This window comes from Prunus avium, chromosome 4 (genome assembly GCF_965620075.1).
Source record: "Prunus avium chromosome 4, drPruAviu1.hap1.1, whole genome shotgun sequence".
NCBI classification, from domain to species: domain Eukaryota; kingdom Viridiplantae; phylum Streptophyta; class Magnoliopsida; order Rosales; family Rosaceae; genus Prunus; species Prunus avium.
Window position 1 is genome coordinate 27,299,857 of NC_142287.1, and position 26,975 is coordinate 27,326,831.

A 26,975-nucleotide genomic window follows, 5' to 3' on the forward strand; every position below is an offset into this window, starting at 1 on the left:
TTCAATTTCATCCCAAAAAGAGTGATTCTACTATTTTCACACTATGTCCTATTTTATCACCCACTTATCATGTAAACATGAAAATACACAATTCATATATTTCCACCTACCATTATTCTTAAAATACTCATTAATTATTAATTCAAGCAAATTTTGTTTGATAATCATTAGTAGTTGAGATATGCGCGACTATCAAACTTTTATCGAATTTGCTTGAATTAGCAATTAAAGGATATTTTAGAAATAATAGTGGGTGGAAAGAAATGGATTGTATTTTTTCAAATTTACATGGTGGGTAGGAAGATAAGGTTTACGGGGAAATAAAACAGTGGGTGGTTGGAAATGACAGTAATCTCCCAAAAAAGACAAAAATCCACTCGATTGGTTGTTTTCTTTACCACCAAAAACAAAAGCAAAAGGAATATCCTTCTCTTTCGTCCTCACTCCACATCTGTTCGACTATTGCCTTCATGAAAAGCTAAGCAAGCTTTCTAAGTGCAAAGATTTCTAACTTAGCACACCTTTCAGTGATCTATAAATATCATTAGTCTTTATACAAAAATTAAAATTAAAAAAATCATTAAAAATCTACTGCAACACCCACCAGACAGGAGCTCTGAGCCGTACCGAGTTTTATCTTCTTCATATATTATTACGTAACCTCCGTTTCCAATCTTCCGGCTTCGGATATGGCGGATCGGCTGCGAGCTTTGTTCAAGGGTGAGGTCCTCACTTACGCCTACCTTCTTCTTTACATCGCACTCTCCAGCGGCCAGATCTTCTTCAACAAGGTAGGTACTCGCATTGCTTTGAGCATTAGGTCTTCCTTTGTTTGGTTGCTGAGAAAATGTTGAGGTAAATTTTCTAGGATTTGATAAATGGACAAAACCCATTTCGACTTTGACCAGTTACTAGCTTATGGTATAGCTTGAGCTGGGTCGAAGATGACTTTGCATTGCATGCTTACTGATTCTATTGCTTTGGAAATTATCTTTACTTTATTGTTGATAGTGAATGGATTAGCTACTGATACTGAATGGATGATTTTGTTGGATGTATCTGTTTATTGGAAGACATGAAAGAAAACAAAAGGAAAAAGAAAACGAAAAGAAGCAGCTCAGTGAGGAAGCCCCTTCTAATCAAGTAGCTCTTTTTTCCTAATTTCTTTTCGAGAAGCAGTTATTGTGGCCTTTTTTCTTTCTCTTACTCATTGCCTGCATTAGCAAATGGAAACAGAGAAACACAAAAGGTTGAGGAGCTGCTTTAGAAGTTGAAATGACAAGGATTTACCCAAAAAGTTCACATCTGGTTCATCACAGAGCTTAATGTTTTTTTAACTAGGGACATGGAAAGACATGCATCTTACCCTTAGCATGAAATGTTTTGACATTTACAGAGAAACACACACATAGTTTACAAATGCCCTGTGTTGGGTATTTGAAAGTAAGGAAAAATGAAAGCAAAACTGCAAAATGGTTAAGATATGAAATGTATTTCTCAAGAAAATCAATGGTTTTGTCTTGCTTCCCCTCATTCATTTTGACACTGATTGAGGGCTGTCAAAGACTATTAAAGCAATGAAGGTCAAGTAAAGCTTTGGAGGTCTGGTTCTGGTAATTTCCATTAGATAGAAGGTGCTGGCAGACTTCATACGAATCCACTTTCGTTGAAAACAGAGGAGGAATTGGAACTTTAAGAGTATCCATCTTTTCCAACCACACTGTATTTTTGTAGGTCTAGATGAAATACTTGTTTATATTAGACATTCAAGTCACTTTGGATGCTCAAAACCTTTATTACAACAGGCCCGTTTCTTTTTTCGTTACTATCTATTTTTATTTAGTTGCAGAGACTATGAGTGAGGCAACTACTTTGCTGCTATAATACCTATTTTCAGGAGAATTATTGTTATTAACTACTTTGTATTGAAATAAATAAATAAAAATATGATAAAGGTCTCCAGGCATATTTCTTGCCCCTTTTGTGGTTTCAATGTTTATCTCACTTTTTTTTTTTATGTAAAGAAATAATGCCCCTCTGTCTGTCTCTCTGTGAAAGATTACGTTAATACTCACCATTCAGTTTGTAGTCTGATGCCGCTCATTGTTACTTTATGTGTATTTTTGGGTTTGTTCCTTGAAAATGAAAAAGTAATTGCTGGCATCTGTATATATATATATTTTTTTGTTAATTTTTTTTGGCCTTGAAAGCTGTTTGTTATGATTAAGTGGAGATACAGTCTTGTGAGAGGTTTTGCAGTGCTAACATAATGTTTGAATTGTGGAATGCAGTGGGTTTTGTCGTCCAAGGAAATAAACTTCCCTTATCCTCTTGGATTGACTCTGCTTCACATGGTCTTCTCCTCTGTCTTATGCTTTTTCCTCACGAAAGTTTTTAAGGTATGCAGGTCACTAATTATTATGATAATCATTAAATTGAAAATTCCAGTGGTACTCTCAAAATTATTTATTATTTTACAGATTATGAAGATTGAGGAAGGAATGACGGTAGAAATGTAAGTAAAGAGGGAGTACACTTACTTTATTTTACAATTTATTTTCAAAGAAGGTATCTTTCAATTTTTAGTGTTTTTTGTGGTATCAAATATAGATTTACTAGTCTCTTTTGTGGTGACCAAAAAATTGGAGGGATTTCTTTTCCGTGTCCTAGCTTGATGTTGCTAATGAGGCTGTCTTCATTGTTTCAGAAGTTGAGAGATTATTTGCATCTGTAAGCTAATGAACTCAAGTCCAGTAATATTTGTTTTGGTTCTTAATTGAACTGACACCAACTATCTAATGAAGTTTAAAAATACTAGGAAAGTTAAACACACTTTTCCTTTGTTGTTAAGACCAACAAGTTCGATACAATTCCTACAGGCTTGAAGCAGGTGGAGTTAATATCATTCTCATTGCACTCTTAAATCATTGTGCCATCTTTTGAAGTCCTACAGAGTCTCCGGGGTTCAGTTTGACTGCAAAAAGGAAAAACGGAAAAGAAAAAAGAAGTTAAACTGCTGAATTAATATATTTTTCAGAACTGGTGACTTTAATTACTTGAACTTCTTTTTTCTTGTCAAAAAATAAAAAAATAAAAACTTGAACATTGGCTGGTCCTTAACTTATATATTTCACTAAGGTCATTGATCCTCTGGCTAAATCAACTGTGTCAATCATTTATAACATCTCACACTTTCCACCTTTATTGATCTTCCTCAGAATCTAATGAATTTTAGTTCTGCAGATACGTCTCATCAGTAATGCCAATTGGTGCAATGTTTGCAATGACTCTTTGGCTGGGAAATACTGCCTACATGTATATTTCTGTTGCATTCGCACAAATGTTGAAAGCAATTAGTAAGTTTTCACTAATTCTTTTTTGTTTTTCAATCCACTATAACTAAATGTAGCCTGTGGAGAAATATTTTCATCAAAGAAAAAGTTTCCTTAATCTCTATGTTTGGGCATCCAGAGGAATCTCTGCTGTTTTATATGATGGTTTGCCCCTATGGCTGTCTGTTTGTTCAGCAGTAGGAAAGTAGGTTGGTCAAAAGTCTGGCGATTGTATTTAACCATTCATCATGATTAGGAATTATCTCTCTCAGTCTATGATTTCTTGAATTACGAATGCAGTGCCAGTAGCAGTTTTCATTCTTGGAGTAGCAGCAGGACTTGAGGTAATGAGCTGCAGAATGCTATTGATCATGTCAGTGATAAGTTTAGGTGTTCTAGTGGCTTCTTACGGTGAAATAAATATCAGCTGGATTGGAGTAGTTTATCAAATGGGAGGAGTTGTTGGAGAAGCTTTAAGACTTATTTTTATGGAGATTTTTGTTAAAAGGAAGGGTCTCAAATTAAATCCAATATCTCTCATGTACTATGTTAGCCCGTGCAGGTATGCATTTCTACTTGTAAAATTCATCAAGCTTTGCATATATACTTACAAAATATTATAGACCTGTGTGACATGAGTATTGAGTTTGTATGCAGTGCTCTTTGCCTACTCATTCCATGGATCTTTTTGGAGAAAACAAAGATGGAAGAAAATAGCTCATGGAACTTTCCACTCCTTGTGCTAACACTCAACTCTCTGTGCACTTTTGCCCTCAACTTATCAGTTTTCCTTGTGATCACTCATACAAGTGCCTTGACCATTCGTGTTGCTGGAGTTGTCAAGGATTGGGTGGTTGTCTTATTGTCTGCCCTTCTCTTTGCTGATACAAAGCTGACTATTATAAATCTGGTCGGTTATGGCATTGGTAAGTGTCTGACCTTGTATACATATTTATGCTTTTGCACATCATTTATTTTCTATAAGACATGATAGACATTGGTGGAATGAAAGTACAAGAAGGAGAATTTGAAATTTCCAAAATGTCAAAGGGCACTAGAGTGGATATAAAATGATATCAGTAAAGTGTTAGATATTAATGAATGATGCTGAAATGACTATATTTAATATGTATTGTATATGATTATATATTAACTTATAGGGAGGTAAATATATTCAAAGCACAAATGCATCCACAATTACACAAGAAAGTGGTCTTCTTCATGTTAGGGGGTTGCCTTTGCGGTGGAAGTTAACCTAGCTGGCTCTCATTGTCTCTTTTAAGCCTCTTGTTTGTTTTCTAAAATCATTTTTTGTTGGAGATGCATTTTTTAGTTGTACATATTTCAACTTTTCATATATACTTCCATAATATACTTAGTTTTTAATGTTATAATAGCCCAGAGGTCTTTGAGTTGAAACTAGGATCTGATTAGTAGTATATAATTTTCGAGTTTACAGTGGCTTAGTTGTTGGATATATCTGATGGGGGGCCTTTATTTAAAATGTAGTATTGTGTCTATTCCTCTTTTAAATTTGAAAGAAACAGTACGAAATGAAGGGATTTTTGGTAATTCAAATATGGAATTGTTGATAGATACCATGTTAAAAATAAGGGTAATTTTGTAATGTTTGAATCCATGGTTCTGATTGGCAAACAATATAAGAGAGTATTACCTACAAACCAATGTAAATTATAATGGTACATTACTTCTTATGCAGCCATAGCAGGTGTAGCAGCATACAATAATCACAAGTTAAAAAAAGAAGTTTCTAGAGGCAACCCTGAAGAAGCTGAAAGTTCTCAACCTACACTAACGGCGGCATCATCGGATTCCAACAAGTAGAGATGTCACAGGAGCATTCGGCCTAGTTATTTTTTAGGTATGCACGTATACATTTAGCAAAATGATTGTTCCTATTGTCCATTATTTCTTATAATCGTTTTGGGTTCAAACACTCCAGCAGCCCCGGAAATTGATGAAATTGTTTAGTACATAGTGGCATTTTCATTTTCGATAGCTCGATGGAACTATATGCATAAGTTTAGATTACGGTTTTTTGAAACCTATCATTGTTGCAGCTCCTCCTGTGGTGGGGTAAATTTTTTGGCAGTTTGAAGCAGAACTGAGATTGAAAGTATAAAGATGTCAAGTTCCCAGAAGTGTGTCATCCTCACAAAGGTAGGCATTTACAGAGGGCATTTCAAAAGTTGATGCACATCTAATCATAGATGATTTGTCTGTAAAGCAAGTGCCAGAGTCACTGTGATACTAACATACTCTGTTTATAAAATTTTGATAATTTTTTAGTTCACACAATTGTATCACAGCCCACTCTTACATGATTTTGCTTCTGTACAAGGATCAATAGTTTGAACCTGGACCTTGTTCCATAGTTAATTTATCAGAACTTTGTATTTAGAAGAGATGTTTAAGTATCACATGGGGGAATAAAAAGATGAGGTTGCCAGATTTTCTAGGCTTGACCATACAATCAAATTGAATTGTTATGATAGAAATTGAGCTGGAATATTATTATTTTGGTAGAAAAAGAATTATTATGTGATATGGGTAGGTAGGAGTCGATCATCCCGCCCCAAACAACAAATTCATTGGTATCCAGATTAAACTCATTCGCTAATATTTTCCTACACCAAATTGGGTTCAGTTGATTCTCATCTTTGTTGATACAACCATATTGGCGGTGGGATAAATTGGACATAGGACCTTGAATGCAGGGGTAAATGCAGTCAAATTCTTCTTTGTTTATCCCTCAATTCGAGTGCCATTAGAAAACCTATACTTTTTAATATTTTCGACTTTGATTGTGTATTGTCTAAAAAATTAACTACACAAAAGTCTAAAATCACATATTTTTATGTAAGGGGTTTTGTGAACATGTTTGATATTTAAAAAGCGCTAGTGAAATTTTCAAAATCTCAAGATTGATTAGGCCAGTTGATCAGTGCATTGATATTGCCCCTTTGCACCCAAATTATTAAATTAATTTGTTGCCTTGTTTAGTTGTTTGCACGCTTAGCTTGCGCGTTGACGGCGAGGCATAGGAAGGCATGCTTTCTGGCGTGTGAGGCGGAGCTGCGTGAGGAGGAAGAAGATGCATGTGTGTGGGTCACCTTAGGGTTTTAATGAACCTGTGCGTTTTGGATGTTGTTTTAAACTTTAAAAAAAAAATTTTTTTTGCAAAAGTTATTGTTTGGTTTAACAAATAAGTCTCTCTCTCTCTCTCTCTCTCTCTCTCTCTCTCTACCCAATACAATCAAATCAAATAGACTTAAATTCCAAATTCATTCTTCTCAGTTGCATATCTAAACCCTCCTCTCAATTGTATTACCAATTGAGTTTTAAGATAGACTATTATAATTAGCAGTCCCGATCTCTTGGACTCCTTTTAAGAAACTTTTTTGAATCGTTAGATTAATATCTAACGGTAAGTGACCACAATTTCTTAGACACCTGTGGTCCAAGAGATCGGAACTGTTATAATTAGTACGTACATTTAGTTATGTTGATTGATTATTAAGCTTCAATGACAATAGTGGTTTAGTTTAATTATATTGTATTATTTATAAATTTTTCTTATAATTATGAAAATAATTTATGTCTCAGAAGGCTTACGCCTCAATGTTTCAAGACTTATGCCTCGCCTTACAGGACCAAAAACACATCTCTACGCATCGTCTTTCCAAATATTGGTTTGTATCACCCAAAATAAAAATTGAAAACCCCGACTCCCAAAAAAAAAAGAAAAAAAGAAAAAAAAAGAAATTCAGCAAAGGGATATGGACCCAAGTTAGAGGTATTTCATGGGCCTTTTGAAAGAGAAGCCAACCAAAGAAGAAGGCCCATTAGAAAACAATTGTCCAACTGTACAAGATACTTACTAAAGAAGGGTCGGCAAAAGAAGAAGAGAAGAGGGAAGGAAGGAAGACATGAACCCTCGAAAATCAGACAAGGGATTTTGGGTTTGGTGGTAAAGAGGGTGGGAGGCTTTTTTGCTTCTTGTTCTTCACAGCAGCTCTCTCTCGTCTCTATGTCTCTGTCCGTACCCACCTTCTTCCCTTACCCTTCTTACTTTTTCCTGCTTCTTCTTATTCAATTCTAAAACAAACAAAATATTTAATATTTATCTTCTTTTTTTAATTTGATTTTTTCATTCGAAGAAAAAAAGGCGCTAGAGATTGGAGAGAGATATGCTATTGGGGTGGTGGTGGTGGAGGCGTTGTTCCGGACGGAGCAGCAGCAGCAGAACGGCGTCGTGCGATGGTCGTCGTCAACGTTGATGGGCCTGCAATTTCAATTGCAGATGAGTTGGCAGCCGAGTCTACTGAGTCACAAGCGCAAGACGGGCCCACCTCTAGGGTTAACGAACCTCGGCAACTCTTGCTACCTCAACAGCGTCCTTCAGTGCCTCACCTACACCCCTCCTCTCGCCAATTTCTGCCTCCGCAACCAACACACCTCTCTCTGTAAGTTCCTTCTTCTTCTTCCCCTCTCTCTCTGATTGATTGTGTGTGAATTTGAATTCAATTCAATTCAATGTCGAATTCAATCTGTAGGTGACTCTTCGGATGCGGAGCGGAAGCGCGACTGTCCATTTTGCATTTTGGAGAAGCGAATAGTGCGCTCGCTCAGTCTGGATCTCAGTCTAGATGCGCCGCGGAAGATACAGAGCTGTCTCAGGATTTTCTCCGAACACTTTCGGTGCGGTCGCCAGGAAGACGCACACGAATTTCTCCGCTACGTGATCGATGCTTGCCACAACACCTGCCTTCGCCTCAAGAAGCTGCGGCGCACTGCCAGCTCTAATGGCAACGGCAACGTGGCCAATGGCATAGGTAATGGGACGACGACGACGACGTCGACTGTGGTGAAGGAGATATTCGGGGGAGCTTTGCAGAGCCAGGTGAAGTGTCTATCCTGTGGCACAGAATCCAATAAGGTTGATGAGATAATGGATATTAGTCTTGATGTTTTTCATAGTAATTCGGTTAAAGACGCCCTGCAAAGGTTCTTTCAGCCTGAGCTTTTGGATGGCCAGAACAAGTACAAATGCGAAAGGTATCATCTCTCTTTCTCTATTGTTTTGTTGTTTGCTTAGTACTTCTCTTGTGTTTTGGCTTTTGATTGAGGTATTTATGCTTTCTTAGTTGTAACAAATTGGTGGCAGCAAGGAAGCAAATGTCTATTCTTCAAGCACCCAATGTTCTTGTTATCCAACTTAAGGTGAGTTTATCTTATTTCCTAATATCCTTTTGCTATTAGGTGCTTAAGTTGCTCCATCCTTCCATTTTTTGTGTTTATTTATTTATCACTTGACAGTGTTATTGTTGTTTTCTGTTGGTAGAGATTTGAGGGTATATTTGGCGGGAAGATTGATAAATCTATTTCATTTGAGGATGTTTTGGTACTCTCAAGCTTCATGTGCAAAGCAAGCCAGGTACAGTTGAGACCTTAAGTTGTGAATTTAATTAAGTTGCATAATTGGATAGTGGGGCCTAGTTGGATGCTAAGTGAACGTATTGAGTATAACAATGGTTACCTTCAAAAAGTTTCTAGACTGCATTAGCAATCCTTAGATCTTAAGGGTAAAGAGTCCAAATTCAGCCTCTGTGTTAAGCTGAACCCTTGACTAAATAACTATCAAGGAGAACGCTTTCTAGTTCTTTACAAATCATAAGATATATACACATATAGAAAATGCACATATGTTACATATAGAATTCTACATGTGTACAATGTTGATAATACTCAACCTATACTAAACCTATGAAAAAACCTATCCAGTTCATTTCAAATTATAAGATCTGTCATGATACCTCCCCACAAGGCAGGCCTAATTGAATTAGCAAAGGTTTTAAAGGAACCCTAACTTGGAAAGAAATTTAATTAAAAGATATAGAACTGAAGGATAATAAAAAGCTAGTGATGTCTGGTACAGTAATTTGTTCCAACTTTTATGTGTTTGTGCTTTATAAGTTTTGCTTGAATTCAGTTGGCACTAAAAGCTTGTTGAAATCTATGTGATTCAGTTTCCAATGCTATGATGGGGTGTCATGTCAGTACTTTTCTTTCTTAGATGAAAACAAAGAGGTTAGTCCAGAGTGCCCTTAAGCCAAAAGCAAATGCCATGGTAATCGATATTCAAGAGTCTCTTATAAAGAAAATAGTCAAGAGTTTGATTGATGTACCCTTGATGTTATTCTTAAGAAGAGTTAACGCTGGCAGTTAATCACCTTCTTTAAAATAAAATAAAAAATAAAAAATTCTGAGTCAACCATTATAAACTAAGTAAGATATAGTAAAGGGGAATACAAAAAACATGGTCAAAAATTTGCTACAGTTGCATGTACATTGTTTTATTTATTGTCTTGCTAAAGTGATCACAATATACTAATATAGTATGGATGGTGCTGCAATTTTAATTATTATATTTTCAATCTGCATATCAAGCGTGAATATGGGAGTTGACTTGGTTGGAAAAGGAATCTCCAATTCATTATCTTGGTTGATTAAATAGGGAGCTATGTTTCAAAAAAGAAAAATGTAGTGCTAGAAACGGGAGCCAGAAAAGACTATATAAAGGGATTAAAAAATTTGAACAAGAGATATTCAACTAATTATTCACATAGTAGGATTAAGGCTTCGTTGAGTTGACTTGTATATCCAACATATCTGCTTCTCTCTGTGCAAAATTCGACTTTTTCAGCTTCATGTTCTTTATTGTACTTTAACAAGGCTGTGACGGTGCATCACTGGAGAAATAAAATGCATTGTTTGTTGGATTCTAGTAAATGAATCGTCCTGATATGTGTTTTGTACTTTATTTGGTAATTTACGATGCAGATGCATCATGATCTTTGTATTTTTTCTTGCATATCAAATGCACGTTAGTTTGTTGTATATTCATTTGGAAATGTTATTACTTACTTTGTAGGTTCATTTGTTGTGTATCTCCTTTCTTGCACTTCAATATGAGGCAGTCCAGTTCTTGATATCTGATAAGAATGTTACTTTTCTCCAGATTCTTTCTTTAACTTCTTAGAAACATTGGTTTATGCTAATGCAGGCGTTTATTTGACTCCAGTCTCATGAGACTTCTTTTTGTTTCTACTTATTCCTTTTATATTTGGGAGATGTTGCAGACAATTTCTTTCCTACTAGTAATGCTGTTGAATTTTTAACTGCAATGCAGGATCTGCGGCCTGATTATAAGCTTTTTGGTACTATTGTGCATTCAGGCTTCTCACCAGAGTCTGGTCACTATTATGCATATATTAAGGTCTCTGTTCACCTATCACCTTCCCTGCAATCAGTAAATTTGGAACGCATATATTATCAACTAAATGCTAATCTTATTTTTTTCATAATCTACAGGATGCCATGGGTCGGTGGTATCGCTGCAATGATTCATTTGTCTCGCTTTCCACCTTGCAAGAGGTATTATCTGAAAAGGTTTACATCCTTTTCTTCTCTCGTACCAACCAAAGGCCAGCAGCTAGCACTGCTTCCAATGGGGTGAGTTCTCGTGATTGTAATGGCCGTGAAACATCTAAAAGCCCAAAGCCTGCTCTTCCACCGAAAGGAGCACAAACAAAACCTTATGAACAGTCTTCTTGGAAGGATATCTCAGCCATATCTAAGGTTGATAAAGCGCCTTCTAGCCCACGGATGAAGTTTAATATCAGTGGAAATTGTAGCACCAAAAGAGCTCCTGCAACTAATAATGGAAAATTTGCTTGCAAGAATCAATCCTTAGGATCAAACGGGGAAAGAGCTCCTGGAACTGATAATGGAAAAGTTGCTCACAAAAATCAATCCTTAGGATCAAATGGGGAAAGACCTCGTGCAACTGATAATGGAAAAATTGCTTATAAGGATGAATCATTTCGATCAGATGGGGAAAGAACTCCTCCTACTGATAATGGAAAAATTGCTCACAAGAATCTATCTTTAGAATCAAATGGTAAAAGAGCACCTGCAACTGATAATGGAAAAATTGCTTACGAGAATCAGTCCATAGGATTGAATGGAGATGTTAAGGACCCAGTTAGTTTGGAGAAACGTGAGAAAGCTAAGACATCTTTGATAAACAAGGATGGTTTACACACAGATAAAAAGTCTGATATTATTGGTGGTAACAGTAGCAAAGCTTCTTTGTTATCACGAGAAAATGGTGGTACTGGTTCAGTAAAAACTGAACTCTGTGAAGGTATTGGTACACGAGACAGGTTGACAGCAGGGGAAGTGCCTGATCACAGTGAATTGGATAATAGTGGTCTCCATGGCCACTCTGGGGTCTCTGGGCCCAAAAGAAAATCTCAGGATTCATGCATTTTGTTTGCACGTGATGATCAATCCCGGGCAGAAGTTGAGGGACTGAAGGAAATGTATGTGGCACTCTACAACATTCAATTGAAATGAAATCCCACTCTGTAGTAACTTATCTTGATTAGGATCTGGTGTTGAAATGTGGCTTAAGATTTGTTTGTTATGAATTGCATAGTCTTCTGGATTAGTTATCTTAATGATCCCATACCTCCAGTTCAGGCATACATCTGTCTTCCATATCCCCATGTGTCCTCCCCTGCCCTGCCAAAAGAATGTCTATTCCCCAAGTGATGAATTTTATGTTTGTTGTTTTAGGTTTAGAAGTATTGATATGAGTTCATAGAAGTATTGATATGAGTTCATAGCCCATATACTTGGATTTTTCTAATGACTATGACATTCTTTGAATGATTTTGTCTACTTGGTACTCTTTATTGATTGTTTCTTTTTTATGCGTACCCCTAGTTTATTGTTTCTGCTTAATAACTTCGTTGGTCTCATATAATTTTCCCTCCTCTGTGACATCTGGACTTGCCCAGTTTGTTTTATATTGCAGATTTCAGGCTCATAGGTTTTCTTCCATGATGCATGCAATTAATTATTGTTTCTGTGTTTTCTTCTTTCCATGTTTCGGTTGCCTGTAAGCTTGAGTTTTTTTTTTGCGGACACCTGTAACACGAGTTTATTGCGTCAAAAAATAATTTTCATAATTTGCTTCATGCCAGTCTATAGTTTGTTTTCAATTTTTTTTTGGTTATATATTCTATTGATTTTAACACTTTTTTTTATAATGTTTTTATTAGTCTCAAGAAAGAAGCTTCTTCAGTTTTGCGATCATGTGGCTGGTCAGATAAAGTGCACAGTTTTATGCGTTCAAAGAAAAGGTTATGTGCACAGCAAGTTGGAACCGATCCGAACAGTGATGAAGTGAAGTAAGTGTTATTTTTCCATTTTAACATTGGTATGTAGGAAACTTGTTGGTTCTTTAAACTTCATTGTATAAATTCTTTTCAAGGTTTTTGAGTTATACATATGGCCAGTCCGTGTTGTTTATGAACTGTGATAGAATTCGATTGGGTGGGTGTGTGTCTTTTATCCTGATGAAAGCTTCTCTCTAGACTTCTGCAGTTTAGCCTTCATAGTGCTGAATTTCATCAATTTAAAAAAGAAAAAATTAAATTAAATTTTAGCTCTTTAATTTAGTATATGTATGCTTCTTTAGTGAAAAATTCTCTGCAAGTATTCTCACTTTATCTAGCATTTGGCTTGCTGATTTGAGTGAGATTGTCAACAATTAGTGACGTTTTGTGATTCTGCTTCTGTTACCCTTAGTTGATTGAATCCCTAGGAAAACATTCTCTCTTGAATTGTTCCCTTTATACCATTTCATCCATCCATTGTTAGTTGATAATGTTTATCCTGAGAATCACTAATTAGGAGCAAAAAAGTCACTTCAACGTTGCTAATCATGGACACGCTCAATTTTACCACCCTAAATGCTTGGTGGAAGCTAGAATATCTGTAGGGAATATTTCTTTTTCCTGATTAAACTTCGGTTTCCCTCTCTCTACCCATAACATATTAGAACATTAGTGACATGTTAAATAAGCATGCATGAACGAGTCAGACACTGTTAGGAGATTACTTGGTTACCCACGACAATATTCATGTATCTAAGAGGCCTTTTACATTTCCTATATAACTCTTGAGATATCTAGGTAAGTCTAACAAGGACGCACAGCACAACTTTTTTCAACATTATTTTTTTGGGTAAATTAACTTCTTGCAATGATTTATATTTTGCTTTACCCAGTTATTGAGTTGAACTCATTACTTTCTGAATTTTAATACTGTTTATTTAGTCCTTTAGTTATCTGTGTTTTATATTCTCAATTACATTTACTTGTATTAATTGGTCGGGACATAACATTGTTGGTAATTGATCAGGTATTTAAATTGTGTTAGTACTTGCATTAATCTGAAACATCCATCTGTCTATACTTATGCATTGCAGGAAGTTGTTGATCGTGGATTCCAAATCAGCTTTTCTTTCACAAATACCTGAGTCTTTGAGAGCGGACTTGGTCAACCGTATTCGATCATTTAGCCAAAAATAGTGGCATTAATTTGGTGCTTTGTCAACTCCGAACACGGTATGTGAAAGGAACCTTTTACTATCAAGATGTTTGAATGAGAAATAGGCTGGTGGCATGACAGCCTTTTATCGAATAATTTCTTTGATATACATTTGCAGTGTTAGCTGGCGGGAATTGGTGTGTGAATTGTATAAATCCTGTTGTGGTGTTGAAGATATCACCCGAGCAAGGAGAGGATTATGATATAAACTGAGCTCTTCTTCAGCAAGTGCTGGTGTCAGCGGTCATGGTTTGCCAACGGCGATATACTTTTGTAGATGCATCTTGTCAAGTTGAGATGAAAGTGGTGATTCAAATCTTGCCGAAATTTTTTCGTCCTTTGAGGCTGTGTAGTTGGTTTTGGGCAGAGAACAAAGTCAAGAATTCTATTCATTATGTACGATATCCTTTTGGCAGTATAATCAGTATTTAGCCCTCATTGTTATGGATCATCACTGTTTTCTTCTTCAAAATGTGATCCGGTAGTTAGAGAAACATGGATAATTGAGTTCAACCATCTAAAATAGTTAGACCTTTTCTGTTCACGTTTTTTTAATGACTTTGTTGGTGGTTTCTTTACTTTATTATTACTTTGGAACAAGTTATTTGTTGGTGTACGCTGCACTGGAAATTTGTCTTGATCGGACCATAACAAGTTTACCATTCGATTGCAATGTTTATATTTATTTTATTTCTTTAAGAGGAAGAAAAAAAAAAAAAAGAAGTAATTTTAAATTTTTTTAATTATTAGTTTAATTCTAGTATTCTCTTCAATTATGTGTTAAACGGGTTCTTAAAGATTCAATTTTTGATAGCAAGAGGCTTGTAGTTCACATGGTTGAGAGTATTTACCTTTGCACTTGAAGTCGTATTTTCGATACATGGTTGAGAGTATTTACCTTTGCACTTGAAGTCGTAGGTTCGATCATGTATTTGAGTCCAACTAAGATTGCTTGTATAATAAATAAATAAACAAATTCGATTGCTTGTATAATAAATAAATAAACAAATTCGATTGGGATAGATGGTAAAACATTCCGATTCTCTTTTTGTGAGGCAGGACTTATGTGAATTATGTGTCGTCGGCTCTGGAAAATACTAGCTATGCCTATGTGGTTCTTACGCAAGCAGTGATAAGACAGGGGAAGAGCCTAGACAAACCAACCCAAAGAAAATTCTACAACTCTCTCTACCCATGCCATGTATAAATAAACTCACTCTTGCTTTGGCTTTGTTGCACAGAGAGCATTGAAAGAGAAGTACCAAAAGGCAAGCAGAGACTCTCAAGAGGTAGCGAGCAATGGCAGACGAAGTGGTTTTATTGGATTTCTGGTCAAGCCCATTTGCGATGAGAGTGAGGATCGCCTTGGCAGAGAAGGGCATCGACTATGAACCCAGGGAAGAAGATCTGAGCAACAAGAGCCCTCTGCTTCTCAAGATGAACCCGGTTCACAAGCAAATCCCAGTCCTGATCCACAAGGGAAGACCCGTATGCGAATCCCTCATCATTGTTCAATACATTGATGAGGTTTGGAATCAGAAAGCTCCTCTGCTGCCTTCTGATCCTTATCATAGAGCCCATGCCAGGTTCTGGGCTGACTATGTTGACAAGAAGGTCTGTCAATTTCCATCCCTTACGTAATTTATTTACTTTCTTTCACGAAAAGAAAAATACTTGGCTCTTACATGCAACCCGCACGGGTTAAACTTTTTAACTATGTTTTCAAACTGGGTTTTCTTTCTTGTTGCAGATTTATTCTACAGGAAAGTTGGTTTGGGGAACAAGTGGTGAAATCCAAGAAGCAGCAAAGAAGGAACTGATAGAGTGCTTCAAGCTGTTGGAAAATGAGTTGGGAGACAAGACCTACTTTAGGGGTGAGAGCTTTGGCATAGTTGACGTGGCACTTATCCCTTTCTATAGCTGGTTCTATGCGCTAGAGACCTGTGGAAACCTGTGCATGGTGAAGGAGTGTCCAAGGCTTGTGGCTTGGGCTAAGAGGTGCATGCAGAGGGAGAGTGTGTCCAAGTCTCTGCCTGATCAGTACAAAATGTATGACTTCCTTTTGGAGCTTAGGAAAAAGTTTGAGATTCATAGCTAAGAGAGTATATATATCTAGGAATAAATGTATGATCTTCATGTTACAAATTACAATTTCCTGTCCCTAGTTTTCTAAATAAAATGAAATATTTTCTATTTTGCTTTTAAGAACTATATGAATTAGAGTAAGCAAGTAAACTTAACCATCAGTTCAGAATTTTGTCTAAGGTTATATGAAGAACGAAATAATTAGCCAAATGCCAAAAATATTACATAATTAATACTTAGCTCAAGTGGTTAAGAATTTTTTTTTTTTTTGTCATTCGCTAAAGAGGGGGAAAGGGAGAGTATTATATTGGGTTGCCTCAAAATTGTCTCCTAATTAAGTGAATCAAAACTGAGTGATAAAAAGTTCGCTTTACATGTGTCAAAGTATACTCAAAATCTATTTTATCCATGTCAAAGTATACTGAAAATCTACGAATGCTGATAGGAAAAATAAAGAAGTCATTATAATAATAATAATCAAATCCGATCTAGAACTCAAGTGTGGCAAAAAACAATCTTATTATCTAAGAATGAAAACTTAACTACCTGTTACATCTGATGCCGTCTAGTCTGCGACCAACAGATGCTCCAAAAATCCCTATCTTCACCAAAATATTGCCTTAGCATTCCCCTCAGAAACCCTAAACCTAATCATCTTCATGAGTAAATATCCACTATAAAAATATTGCCTTACCGTGTCCCTCATAAACCCTACAACATGAAGTCGTATGGGCTTATTCTGGGGTTGTATTTAAACATCTGCCTCATCATGTTACGGTAATCCATATCTTCTTCATGATCATGTTGCTCTGAAGCTGTCCCCTTAACCATGTCGGTGGTCTGAGCTTCCTCTTGTATGGGCATGGCGGACCTGCAAAGTGGGCAGGAGGCACGCTTGAGCAGCTACGTTTCGAGACAAGGCGAGTGAAACCTGTGCTTGCAAGGCATCTCCATGGCCTCAGCGCCCACCTTCAGGTTTTTCAAGCAGATACAGCACTCCTTCCCTTACTCCGTCACTGTCACCTTTGGAATGGCTTAATTCATGAAGGACACTGCCCTCATCTCGCGAACCCTATATTTGAGGAATAGGATAGACACGTAATAAGAAATAGAAAATATATACCAAGAGATATTTGAGAGTAAGTGAGAAATTGGAAGGAAATTGAACTTTGTACCTATAATTCTTGTTCAGTATATTTTTTTATTTTATACAAATGATATTCGTTGGGAAAGGGAATTCGAACTTAGATGCAAAATGGGAAGCATATATGCTCTAGGCTAGTTCATAATTTTTTTTATCAACTAAGATAGTGACATACTTTAACCCGAAACCAATTTAGTTTTCGACTCCAATTTGAAAAGTTAAAAACCTAATAAGAACATCTCCAATACCAATACAACATATAAATTTAGAGATGTAAATACATTTCTACATTCTATTTACATCTCCGAGAGATATGAATGTGATTTTTGCTTCAACCGAATGTAAAATTGTAGATGTGAATTTGGCTTTTCATCCCTTCCATTGAATCTAATTAAACCATTGCAACCAACTGAAAAAACTCGTAACTTTTTATCGTAGGATTTCAAACCGAAAACATTTGGACCCATCTTTGTATGAGGGGACCAAGGCCCAAAAAGAGATAAAGGCTAGGAAGGGCCGTGCTAGCTCCAATAAGGCTCAAATCTAGAAACCCCAAATCCAGCTAGCCTGTAGCTGCAAAATTTATCTCTGCCTATTTGTGCCACTCCGCATTCCACCTCTACCCTTTTTTCTTCGTGTTACTCTTCAGTTCTGTAGAACAAGCTCCAGTCCCCAACTTCAATCCTAGGGAACCCAAAAGGGCTCACCATCTCCTTCTCTCTCTCTCTCTCTCTCTCTTATCTCGTGCATAAAAATGGTAACTTTCAATTCCCAGTTTCTTCTACAGGAACTTTTTCATAATGGGTTTTCCCCCATATTTTCTATTTGTATTTTCTTGCAGATTTTCTTTGAATTTTCCCGGCAACCCATAATTTCAACTGGGTATTTTTTGTTCGTGCGTGTGTGCAGTTGTTCTTCTCTTATTTCAAGGAGTTGGTGGGCAGAGAAGTGACAGTGGAGCTGAAGAATGATCTTGCAATCAGAGGAACTCTGCACTCAGTGGATCAGTACCTCAACATAAAGCTAGAGAACACAAGGGTCGTCGACCAAGAGAAGTACCCGCACATGGTATGTATCGTCTCTGTCTTAAATTTTGACTCTTCTGTGTACATGTGTGTGCCTGTGTGTTGTATACTTGGTTTCTAGGGTTTAGTATTTTGAGGGGATAATCCTTTGTGATAAAAAGTTAGGGTTTTGGGTAATAATAGTTCTTTTTAAAAAATAAAAAAAATCTTGGTCTGTTTTCTGTGGTTTCGTTTTGACAATTTGCCCATCTTTTTAGTTTCTAGAATTTATCATAATTAACTCAGTTCTAATAGCAGATGAATAACAGTAGTTATAGTGATAGGCCATTTCCTTGGATATGTGCCGACTCCGGAGTGATCATAAGTAGAATATTTATTGATGGGTGGGTATTTGAATTTCCAATGCGAAAGGCTAGGTGGGGCATTTTGGTTCATTATGTGATGTTAGTTAATTGGATTATAAAGCAAAGATAGAGAAAAGGGATGAGTTGAATGCGGAGAAGTATGATTCATGGAATACGTATGAAGTGGAAGGGAAAGTTATGAAAGACCACTATAAGGCATTATAGAACACTATTCAATAAGCTAGAAGGACAAAAAAATGAAGAGAAAAAATGAGAGATAGTTATCTGACATTGTTTTGTTTTGTTAACTGTTTGAAGGTTTCTAAAACTTAGTTTACTCAAGTTAACGCTGCAAGAAAGGGTAACAGTACACCTTAAAGGGCATGGATATCATAGAACCAATGATAAATTATATGGTTTTAGAGATTTTATGGAGAATATGATAATGAATAGTTCTTAGTAGAAGATGAAAATTGATGTTGAGGACCCCCAAGCCCAAGCCAGTTCCTGGAAAGAAGCATATATTTTGTTTTTCCAATAAAGGCTTGTTTGAGTTGAAAAAGGCTTTCTTCTTCTAAAAAAATTTGAAAAAGACTTTCCCAGTTCTCTGCGTCATCATAAAGAAGGAAAAATGAAGCCAGGTTTAACCACCCACTGGTATGTGTGATTGTGTAATAAGAAAGGTGCAGGGCCCTTGATCTTCCTCTACAAGAAAACTCTGTTAAATTTATTTCTCTCTCTCTCTCTCTCTCTCATATTGTTGCCTGCTGAAAGAGGCAAAATCAAGTTCTCAAGTCTGACCTGCTTACTAACAGGCATATTGTAGCTTAGTTATACTGTTATAAAACTGAACTTAAGTCATGGGAAAGAATCTTTTAAGGGAATGGAGAAATAAGTTTTTCTTCCTCGTTCATCCAAAATGCTATCCTTTTAGATCCACTCTGAAAGAATCATACGTGGAGGAAGTCTTGAAAAAAATGGCGTGGAACCACTGCATGGGGTTGTTCTTTTGACTCGTCCAATTGTAATGGGAAGAACTGAATATTTCGTGTGAGCTGGAATGGCTGCTTCCACCACTTATATTGATGATTCCAAATTAACACATGTTTACTTCCAGTGAATAGTGACAAAATATGCTAATCAAATATGATTTGTTTATGTTTTGATGGGATTATGCTGGCACTTGAGTAGCTTGAAAGGATTAAATGTATTTGAAATTAATGTGTTGTACTCTAGTTTTGGGGTTTTCGCTTCTATTACTTTAAAACTATGCAGACCATATACTTACTATTGATTTGAATTTGACATGTAAGTGAGCTTTATATTTTATGGATTTTGTGATATGAATGCTCACCGTGAGTCTTGTGATGGAAGGATCACCTGTGTCAACTCTGTATGATAGAGACTGCCTTATAACTGTTACCAATCTAAATTGAATTCCAGGGGTCATATATTTTTTTTGTGGGAGGGGGTGGTGATTGTTGTTGTTGGTTGTTGTTAACTTGTTACTCATGACCAACAATTATTTGCTTGGTTTTTCACCTTTTATATGTCCTCATACTCCTGTGTATGCTTTGTTTAGGTCTGTTGGTTGTTGTTGTTGATCTTATCTGCTGGTTGTGTTTTCTACCCCTGTTATGCATAAAGAACTCATTATGGAAATTGAAATTGAACTTACTCTTTAATATCATGTTAGCCTTCCAATCTGACAACCGGACGATAATTTATTTTTGCAGTTGTCAGTGAGGAACTGTTTTATTAGGGGATCAGTCGTGAGATATGTGCAACTACCCCCAGAGGGAGTGGACGTTGAACTGCTGCATGATGCCACCAGAAGGGAAGCTCGTGGTGGCTGAAAAAAGGGCTATTTGAGCACTGAAATGTTATGTAATTGTTTTTGCTATGTCTAGTCTTTTCCCAGTTCATGAAGGTTTCTCCAATTAGATCCCAGTGCAGCTCTACGATCACTATGGAACATTTTGAGCTAGTGCCAAGTAGTTTTTATATTTTTTTTTAATCATATAGTGCACATTTTAGTTAACATCCATGAAAATGGGGACAGCCAGGATGATCTTTGTGATGCACACCTCTTATCCTAACGCATTTGTACTTTTATTTTCCCAGAGTTTGTAACAGAGTAATTGATTATTACGTTTTGTTTTTTGTTTTTCTCTTCTTCATGGTTGATGTATGGAGCCGGTAAAATTAAATTTGTTGAGATACAAAGCATAAAGGTTAAGAAAATAGAACAACAAACCAACCCAATTGCGCTCAATTGCAAGATGACTGTTTGTTTGTTGATGCTCCGAGGGGAAGAACAAACTAGGTGAAAACAACATAATGCAGCAGGTGGGCTCTTCCTGCAATGAGCAATGATCAAAATTTCATGTCTCTTTATTATCTTTGTAATTATTTGAAAAATTAGACTGTCATAAGGTCATTGTCAGCTGTTTAGCATGTCTAACCTCTCTTTGCCGATAACAATAACATTTTTGCTCACCATCCTTAATTGTTGGTGAGCAATGCCACCGTATTATCGTTGTTGGATGAGTTTAACTTTCTAAATTCTTGTAGCATGTAGGTAAATAATACTGATCAAACGTTAATTAATGCGGAGGTAATACTCACCTTCAATTGAGGGTGTTGAGCAAAAATGTATTCAATTGTCTAAATTCTTGTAGCATGTAGGTAAATCACATTGATCAAATGTTAATTAACGCAGTGGTAATACTCACCTTCAATTAAGGGTGGTGAGCAAAAATGTTAGAGGGTGACATTATCCGTCATGAGGACGATTTGTAAATTGATGATCTACTAATGTAGTAATGTTTTAACAATATTGATGGTCTCAATAGTTATTAGTCTTACGTTTAAAAAAATAGTTGAAACTAATCTAAGAATCAAAACAAAATATATCAAAGATTATGCTGCCCAGAAACACTAGCTATTTCGAAGAACATGTGACATGCTGTGATGTTTTTTACTTTTCCAAATAGTATAGCCGCGCGGCTATACTCGGGATTTTTTTTGCGCGGCTTTACTCTTTTTTACAGTGGTCGGTTTTTATTTATTTATTTATAAAGAGTATAGCCGCACGGCTATACTCTTTACATAGATACTCTGAATTAAAAAAAAAAAAAAAAAAAGTTTTTCCCTGATTTTTGTTTATCGATAGTTTAGAGCATTATCCATTACTATTAAGACATTACCCGAGTCTCTATTGTCCCCTTTTGATTTTTTACTTTTTCAGAGTTATTACTCATATAAAGAATTTGCCATTTTCACGTTTAATACTCGTATTGTACACGTATGTACATATTTTTCATCTTTAATACGCTTAATTTTTTACAAAATTTTCAATAATACACACAAAATTCACGTATTATACACATAATTTTCGCATACTATTGAATAAAACTAATATATATTTAAAAATTTAAATCCATAAAGTATATATATGGAAACTAATAAATTAATATCTATAAAGTATAAAGTAATGCCAATTGAAGTGTCCTTTTTAAAAAATTGTTTTTTAATAAATAGTATAGCCGCGCGGCTATACTCCTTTTAAATATACTATACTTAAAGCGTATAGCCGAGCGGCCATACTACGATTTTTTTATTATAAAAAAATCGTCTAGCTGCCCGGCGGTACTGTTTTGACACATCGCGCCGGATCGCTAGTTGGGCTCTAGCGCTAGGAAGGTACTCTTTGTTTTGTTTGTAACAAATAGTATAGCCTCGCGGCTATACTCGGGATTGAAGAAAAACCATATAGCTGTGCTGGGTTTTTTTTTATAATTTTTTTTTAATAAAGAGTATAATACATAGATACTGTGATTTGTTTAAAAAAAAATTGTTTTCCCCAATTTTTGTTTATCGATAGTTTAGAGCATTACCCATTACTATTAGGCCATTACTCGAGTCGCTATTGTATCCTTTTGAGTTTTACTTTTTTAGAGTTATTGCCCGTATAAAGAATTTAGCATTTTCATGTTTGATACTTGTATTGTACATGTACGTATGTATTTTTCATGTTTAATACACTTGATTTCTTACAAAATGTTCAATAATACACACAAAATTCACGTATTATACACATAATTTTTGTATAATATTGAATACAAATAATATATATTTAAAAATTTAAATCGATAAAGTGTATATATTGAAACTAACAAATTAATATCTATAAAGTATAAACTAATGCCATTAGAAGGGTCATTTTTTTTTTTTTAATAAATAGTATAACCATATAATGGAAGATTTTGCCCAAAAATAAAAAGAAATACTGGCACAATAGACCCAAGAAATTACAAAGAAAAGCTCAAAAAGGAGCACAACCCCATAAAGCCCAACACAATCTGCACTAAACAAAATCTAAAGTTCGGTAAAAGAACAAAAAAATACAGCACCTCATCAACTGTGGAACACCGGGTGCACAATAGCCAGCACCAGCCATTTATGTTCTCATGATGTTGTCATGAAAATATGTTCACATATTCGCTAGCTGAGCCCATTTCTTCATCCTCGAAGCGGACACTAGCCCGGCCCATTTTACTGAACCCAAACCACCGCCCCCTTTCCCTCCGTCGGTTCGGTTCTTCTTGTTCTTCGGACGGTCTCACTCTCAAGCCTCACCTCAGTCAGTTAGTTTATCACTCACTCTTGCATTTTCGGAAATTCCCACCAAAGAGGGCTAGAAGGTATTCTTCAATTTTTAACCTTTTTTTTTGGGTTTAGGTTTAGGATTAATTTATAGCTTCTTGTTTAGAGTTTAGGGTGTACTTCCCATGTAAGCTTTTTGTAGAGTTGTTCTGTTGTGGTATTTGCTGCATTGCTGACTAGCTGGTTCGGTTTTCTTTTATTAAGAAGCTTTAAGACTGAATGAGAATTATCTAGTTGTGTTGAGATAAATTTTGTACAATTATCTGCTTGTGTTTCTGGTTAGTTTATAGAAATTATCTTGGTTGTGTTGCAGTTACAGGAGTGAATGATTTTTTAGTTAATTTTCGCGTAGGTTGCTGTAAGAGCTGTTGGTTTGTGTTGCTGCTTTGCGCTTGTTATAAGACAGATTTTGTTGCTGGTGTTTTCTAGTAGCAGTTATTTGGTTGTGTTGTAGCTATAATACCGAAAGTCTGAAAATTTTATTATCATTTATTTCTAGCTGTGAAAGAATTAAATATTTGCTGTCTGAAAAAAACATTATCTGGGTGTTATTCTTGTGGCATCTAGAGAACTGAAAGTCTGAAAATGTTCTCCTTAGTAATTTGTTCATACCAAATTTAGTCAATGATGATAGAAAGAATATGCTTGTTTTGGAGGTTTTGCTCATTTCATATTTTAATCCTGCCTTGCCCCTGATTCCAGACACTAGGAGCAAAGACAACTGGACTAGTAGTATGGAGGAAATAGAAACATTGTGGAAAGAAGTTAGGGAGCTAAGTCTAGGGGATTCGGGCAGAGTGGATCGTTTGGAGTGCCCACCCACCCCACTCCAATTCCTGAGAGACTTTGTTTGCCAAAACAAGCCTTGCATCATATCCAATGCCACCCTCCATTGGCCGGCTCTCTCCTCTTGGACCCATGATTCTTACCTCACAGGAGCTCTCTCCTCTGCTGACGTCTCCCTTCACCTCACCCCACATGGCCAAGCCGACGCCCTTGTCCCCTTGGATGGTTCCCGCTGCTTCTCCTCCGCTCACGTGCAGCGCATGCCCTTCCCTGAAGCTCTCAGCCTCATTACCAACAATGAGTCCCCATCGAAACTGGTGGCCTATGCGCAGCAGCAGAACAACTGCTTTCTGTCGGAGTATTCTGCGTTAGCTGCAGATTGCGACCCCCATATCCCATGGGCCAGTGAGGCCCTTGGCTGCCTCCCTGATGCAGTCAACATGTGGATTGGCAACCATCTGTCGACAACATCATTTCATAAGGACCACTATGAAAATCTCTACGCTGTGGTGACGGGCCAGAAGCATTTCCTGCTCCTTCCTCCCACTGATGTGCATCGTATGTACATCCGCATGTACCCAGCTGCCCAATATTCATATTCTCATGACATCGGAGAGTTCACATTGGAACTAGAGAAGCCAGATAGATACGTGCCGTGGTGCAGTGTCGATCCTTACCCTTCTCCTGAGGATAGAGATCAGCAGCTCTCCAACTTTCCTTTGTATTTTGATGGTCCTAAGCCTTTTCGCTGTACTCTCAACCCTGGAGATATTCTATACTTGTAAATTTCTGCCTTCCTTTTCCTGTTTTTGATTCTTGTGACTTTTTGGGTTTCTAAATCTCAATAGACTTCAGCCACTTCCAATTTTGTTGCAAATATGGGAATCCTAATTGCTTCCATTGATACCTGGCCCTTTCCATAGACTAAGGGTGTTTGCTTTGGATTGGTAAACAACATATGAAATATGAAAAGAATTGACAGATCAAGATGCGCATATTGTTTTTGTTACTTTGACACTTCTATGATATGGAACTTTATGCTTAAGCTACACAGTATTTTTCAAATCTTGATATGTTAGAATTAATGCAGGCCAAGTATGTGGTTTCATCACGTTAGACAAAGTCCAGATAGCAGAGGACGCACTATTGCTGTGAACTACTGTAAGGGATCAAGAACTTAATACTTTTCTCACTTTTTGTTTTCAGCTTTGTATATGGTTAGATACTGAGGTTCCATTATGTATGGCAGGGTATGATATGCAGTTTGATATCAAGTATGCTTACTTCAACTTCTTGCAATCAATTCATTGCCTATCAATTAAAACTCCAACACTAGCAGTGACAGTGCATGAGGATTCAGATTCTGATGCATAGGCATGTACTTTAAGGGATGAATTGGTTGCTGGTTGATCTATATCACATTTAGCAGGGACCAGTGAAGACTTAAGATGAATATTAGAAGGATCACCCTATCATTAGTCTGGGTATTAGATTCATCATTTGAGGACTTCTCAAACTGGGAAACCAAAGAAAATCTCCGAAAGAAAACAATGCAGCATCCTTGAGGTAGGGAAATTAAATAAATATCAGTCAATGGAATCTGTTGCTATTGCATTCATCTAAGTATTTTAAAAGAGACAAGTCATGAGATTTGTTTACATTTTATTTTTATTTTATGGTTAGATTGGGCACCCTTTATTACTTTCTGTAGATTTAACCCATGAAGATCACCCACATATTATAAATTCTGACATTTATTTGCCTGAGATTATGCTGGGAACTTCTATATTAACATCAGCTATGCGAGATTATTTGTGTTGATGTTCAAAACGAAATGTGTTTGTAATTAGGATGTTATGATATGCTTTAGGGTTTATGAGTGATTTTCCATCTATTACTCTTTATTTATGTTTGTATTAAAAAATTTCAAATAAAATACTAATTATTATTTAAGTTACATGTGAGTCAGTTTAATATGTCCTTGGCTTTTAAATGTACACTTACCATGAATATAGTTTCACCAGTTGATTAATCATTGGTGAGCAATCTAGAAATCTAATGATGGAAGAATCATCTATTTAACTCTTATTGATGGAGATTGACTTCTCACTGTTAGATTGTGGATTAGTTAATCAGTCATTGACATTGGATCAAATTTCAGTGTTTATAGTTTCTTTTGGGGTGGAGGTGTAAATTTTCTAAAAACATGGGTCATTAGGTTTCATGACTTCGACTCTGATTTTCTTGGTTTCATATAACCTTTTGTTCTGATACTATGGTGTTTGTTTTGTTGAAGTCTGTTGTTGATTTTATATCTATTGGTTGTGTTTTGGAGATGTCGGGCCCTATCATGCTTAATAAACAGCTTGTGCATATTGACAATACGAAGTGATTAGTTTTGCAGCTTTCGGTGAGGAACTGTTTTATTAGGGGATCAGTTGTTATGCTCAACTACCCCCGAGAGGGAGTCTGATGTTGAACTGCTGCCTGTTGTCACCACAAGGGGAGCTTGGGGTGGCTAAAAGTTTAGACACTAGTGAAAGAAAGGACTGTTTCATCTCTCAAACATTGTTCAATTGTTCATGAATAGTGCAGGCTCTATGATAACTGTGAAACATCTTGACCTAGTGCAAAGTAGTTTGTGATTTGCTGGTACATTGTATAGTATTTTTGATTTGCAGGATGTCGTGTACTGTTGATTCTGTTGCTCCTTCCTAATGTTTAGCTATTTTGGCTGTAGAGCCTTTAGATTTAAACTAATGGCTCTTTATTTGCTTTATTCAATGAAACAAAAAATTACAGCATTCACAATATCCTCTCCTCGGAAGCTAAAAAAAATTTCCATGAGAAACAGTGAAAAATGCAAAACAACATAATGCAGTAGGTGAACAGTTGTTCCTCCCTGAAAATGAGCAATGACTTAAATTTCAAGGCTCCTTATTCTTCTAAATCTTGGCGAAAATTATGAAAATGGTGGTTTCGAGCTGCTTAGCAAGATTGACCAGCTCTGTAATCCTGGGTGAGATGGCAGGAAGATGATTTGTAGATTGGGGACCGCAAGGTTTGATCAACCCCCAAATCATATTCTTCCTCCATAATTGTATCC

The 26,975-nt window shown here is 36.3% G+C and overlaps 5 protein-coding genes across 7 annotated transcripts; all 5 read left to right on the forward strand.

Annotated features, from left to right (window-relative positions):
- The first annotated feature begins 428 nt into the window (after nucleotides 1-428).
- On the forward strand, nucleotides 429-5,804 carry LOC110772864 (Nucleotide/sugar transporter family protein). 2 transcript variants are annotated; one of them, XM_021977350.2, is made up of 8 exons: nucleotides 429-791; nucleotides 2,292-2,399; nucleotides 2,481-2,515; nucleotides 3,244-3,356; nucleotides 3,633-3,894; nucleotides 3,990-4,258; nucleotides 5,053-5,214; nucleotides 5,414-5,804. In XM_021977350.2, the coding sequence occupies exons 1-7, from the start codon at nucleotides 690-692 to the stop codon at nucleotides 5,175-5,177; spliced, it is 1,014 nt and encodes a 337-aa protein (XP_021833042.2). In that variant the 5' UTR covers nucleotides 429-689; the 3' UTR covers nucleotides 5,178-5,214; nucleotides 5,414-5,804. The 2 variants fall into 2 exon arrangements, with proteins under 2 accessions (XP_021833042.2, XP_088107843.1); XM_088251717.1 differs by lacking the exons at nucleotides 429-791; nucleotides 2,292-2,399; nucleotides 2,481-2,515 and adding an exon at nucleotides 2,540-2,730.
- Nucleotides 5,805-7,250: 1,446 nt separating this feature from the next.
- UBP25 (ubiquitin-specific protease 25) lies at nucleotides 7,251-14,361 on the forward strand. 2 transcript variants are annotated; one of them, XM_088251716.1, is made up of 10 exons: nucleotides 7,252-7,391; nucleotides 7,514-7,819; nucleotides 7,910-8,411; nucleotides 8,501-8,576; nucleotides 8,698-8,790; nucleotides 10,546-10,632; nucleotides 10,728-11,740; nucleotides 12,485-12,613; nucleotides 13,696-13,834; nucleotides 13,936-14,361. In XM_088251716.1, the coding sequence occupies exons 2-9, from the start codon at nucleotides 7,633-7,635 to the stop codon at nucleotides 13,796-13,798; spliced, it is 2,190 nt and encodes a 729-aa protein (XP_088107842.1). In that variant the 5' UTR covers nucleotides 7,252-7,391; nucleotides 7,514-7,632; the 3' UTR covers nucleotides 13,799-13,834; nucleotides 13,936-14,361. The 2 variants fall into 2 exon arrangements, with proteins under 2 accessions (XP_088107841.1, XP_088107842.1); XM_088251715.1 differs by having other exon boundaries at nucleotides 7,251-7,819.
- A 169-nt stretch (nucleotides 14,362-14,530) lies between these two features.
- Nucleotides 14,531-16,014, forward strand: LOC110772541 (putative glutathione S-transferase). Its single transcript, XM_021976982.2, has 2 exons — nucleotides 14,531-15,431; nucleotides 15,568-16,014. Exons 1-2 carry the CDS (start codon nucleotides 15,117-15,119, stop codon nucleotides 15,913-15,915), a joined length of 663 nt encoding a protein of 220 aa, XP_021832674.2. The 5' UTR covers nucleotides 14,531-15,116; the 3' UTR covers nucleotides 15,916-16,014.
- Nucleotides 16,015-17,644: 1,630 nt separating this feature from the next.
- Nucleotides 17,645-20,578, forward strand: LSM2 (Small nuclear ribonucleoprotein family protein). The gene is made up of 3 exons (XM_021975714.2): nucleotides 17,645-17,803; nucleotides 17,956-18,114; nucleotides 20,152-20,578. The coding sequence occupies exons 1-3, from the start codon at nucleotides 17,801-17,803 to the stop codon at nucleotides 20,269-20,271; spliced, it is 282 nt and encodes a 93-aa protein (XP_021831406.1). The 5' UTR covers nucleotides 17,645-17,800; the 3' UTR covers nucleotides 20,272-20,578.
- Nucleotides 20,579-22,832: 2,254 nt separating this feature from the next.
- On the forward strand, nucleotides 22,833-26,680 carry LOC110771483 (2-oxoglutarate (2OG) and Fe(II)-dependent oxygenase superfamily protein). Its single transcript, XM_021975792.2, has 5 exons — nucleotides 22,833-23,121; nucleotides 23,786-24,650; nucleotides 24,960-25,030; nucleotides 25,119-25,435; nucleotides 26,274-26,680. The coding sequence occupies exons 2-4, from the start codon at nucleotides 23,818-23,820 to the stop codon at nucleotides 25,241-25,243; spliced, it is 1,029 nt and encodes a 342-aa protein (XP_021831484.2). The 5' UTR covers nucleotides 22,833-23,121; nucleotides 23,786-23,817; the 3' UTR covers nucleotides 25,244-25,435; nucleotides 26,274-26,680.
- Nucleotides 26,681-26,975: the final 295 nt, after the last annotated feature.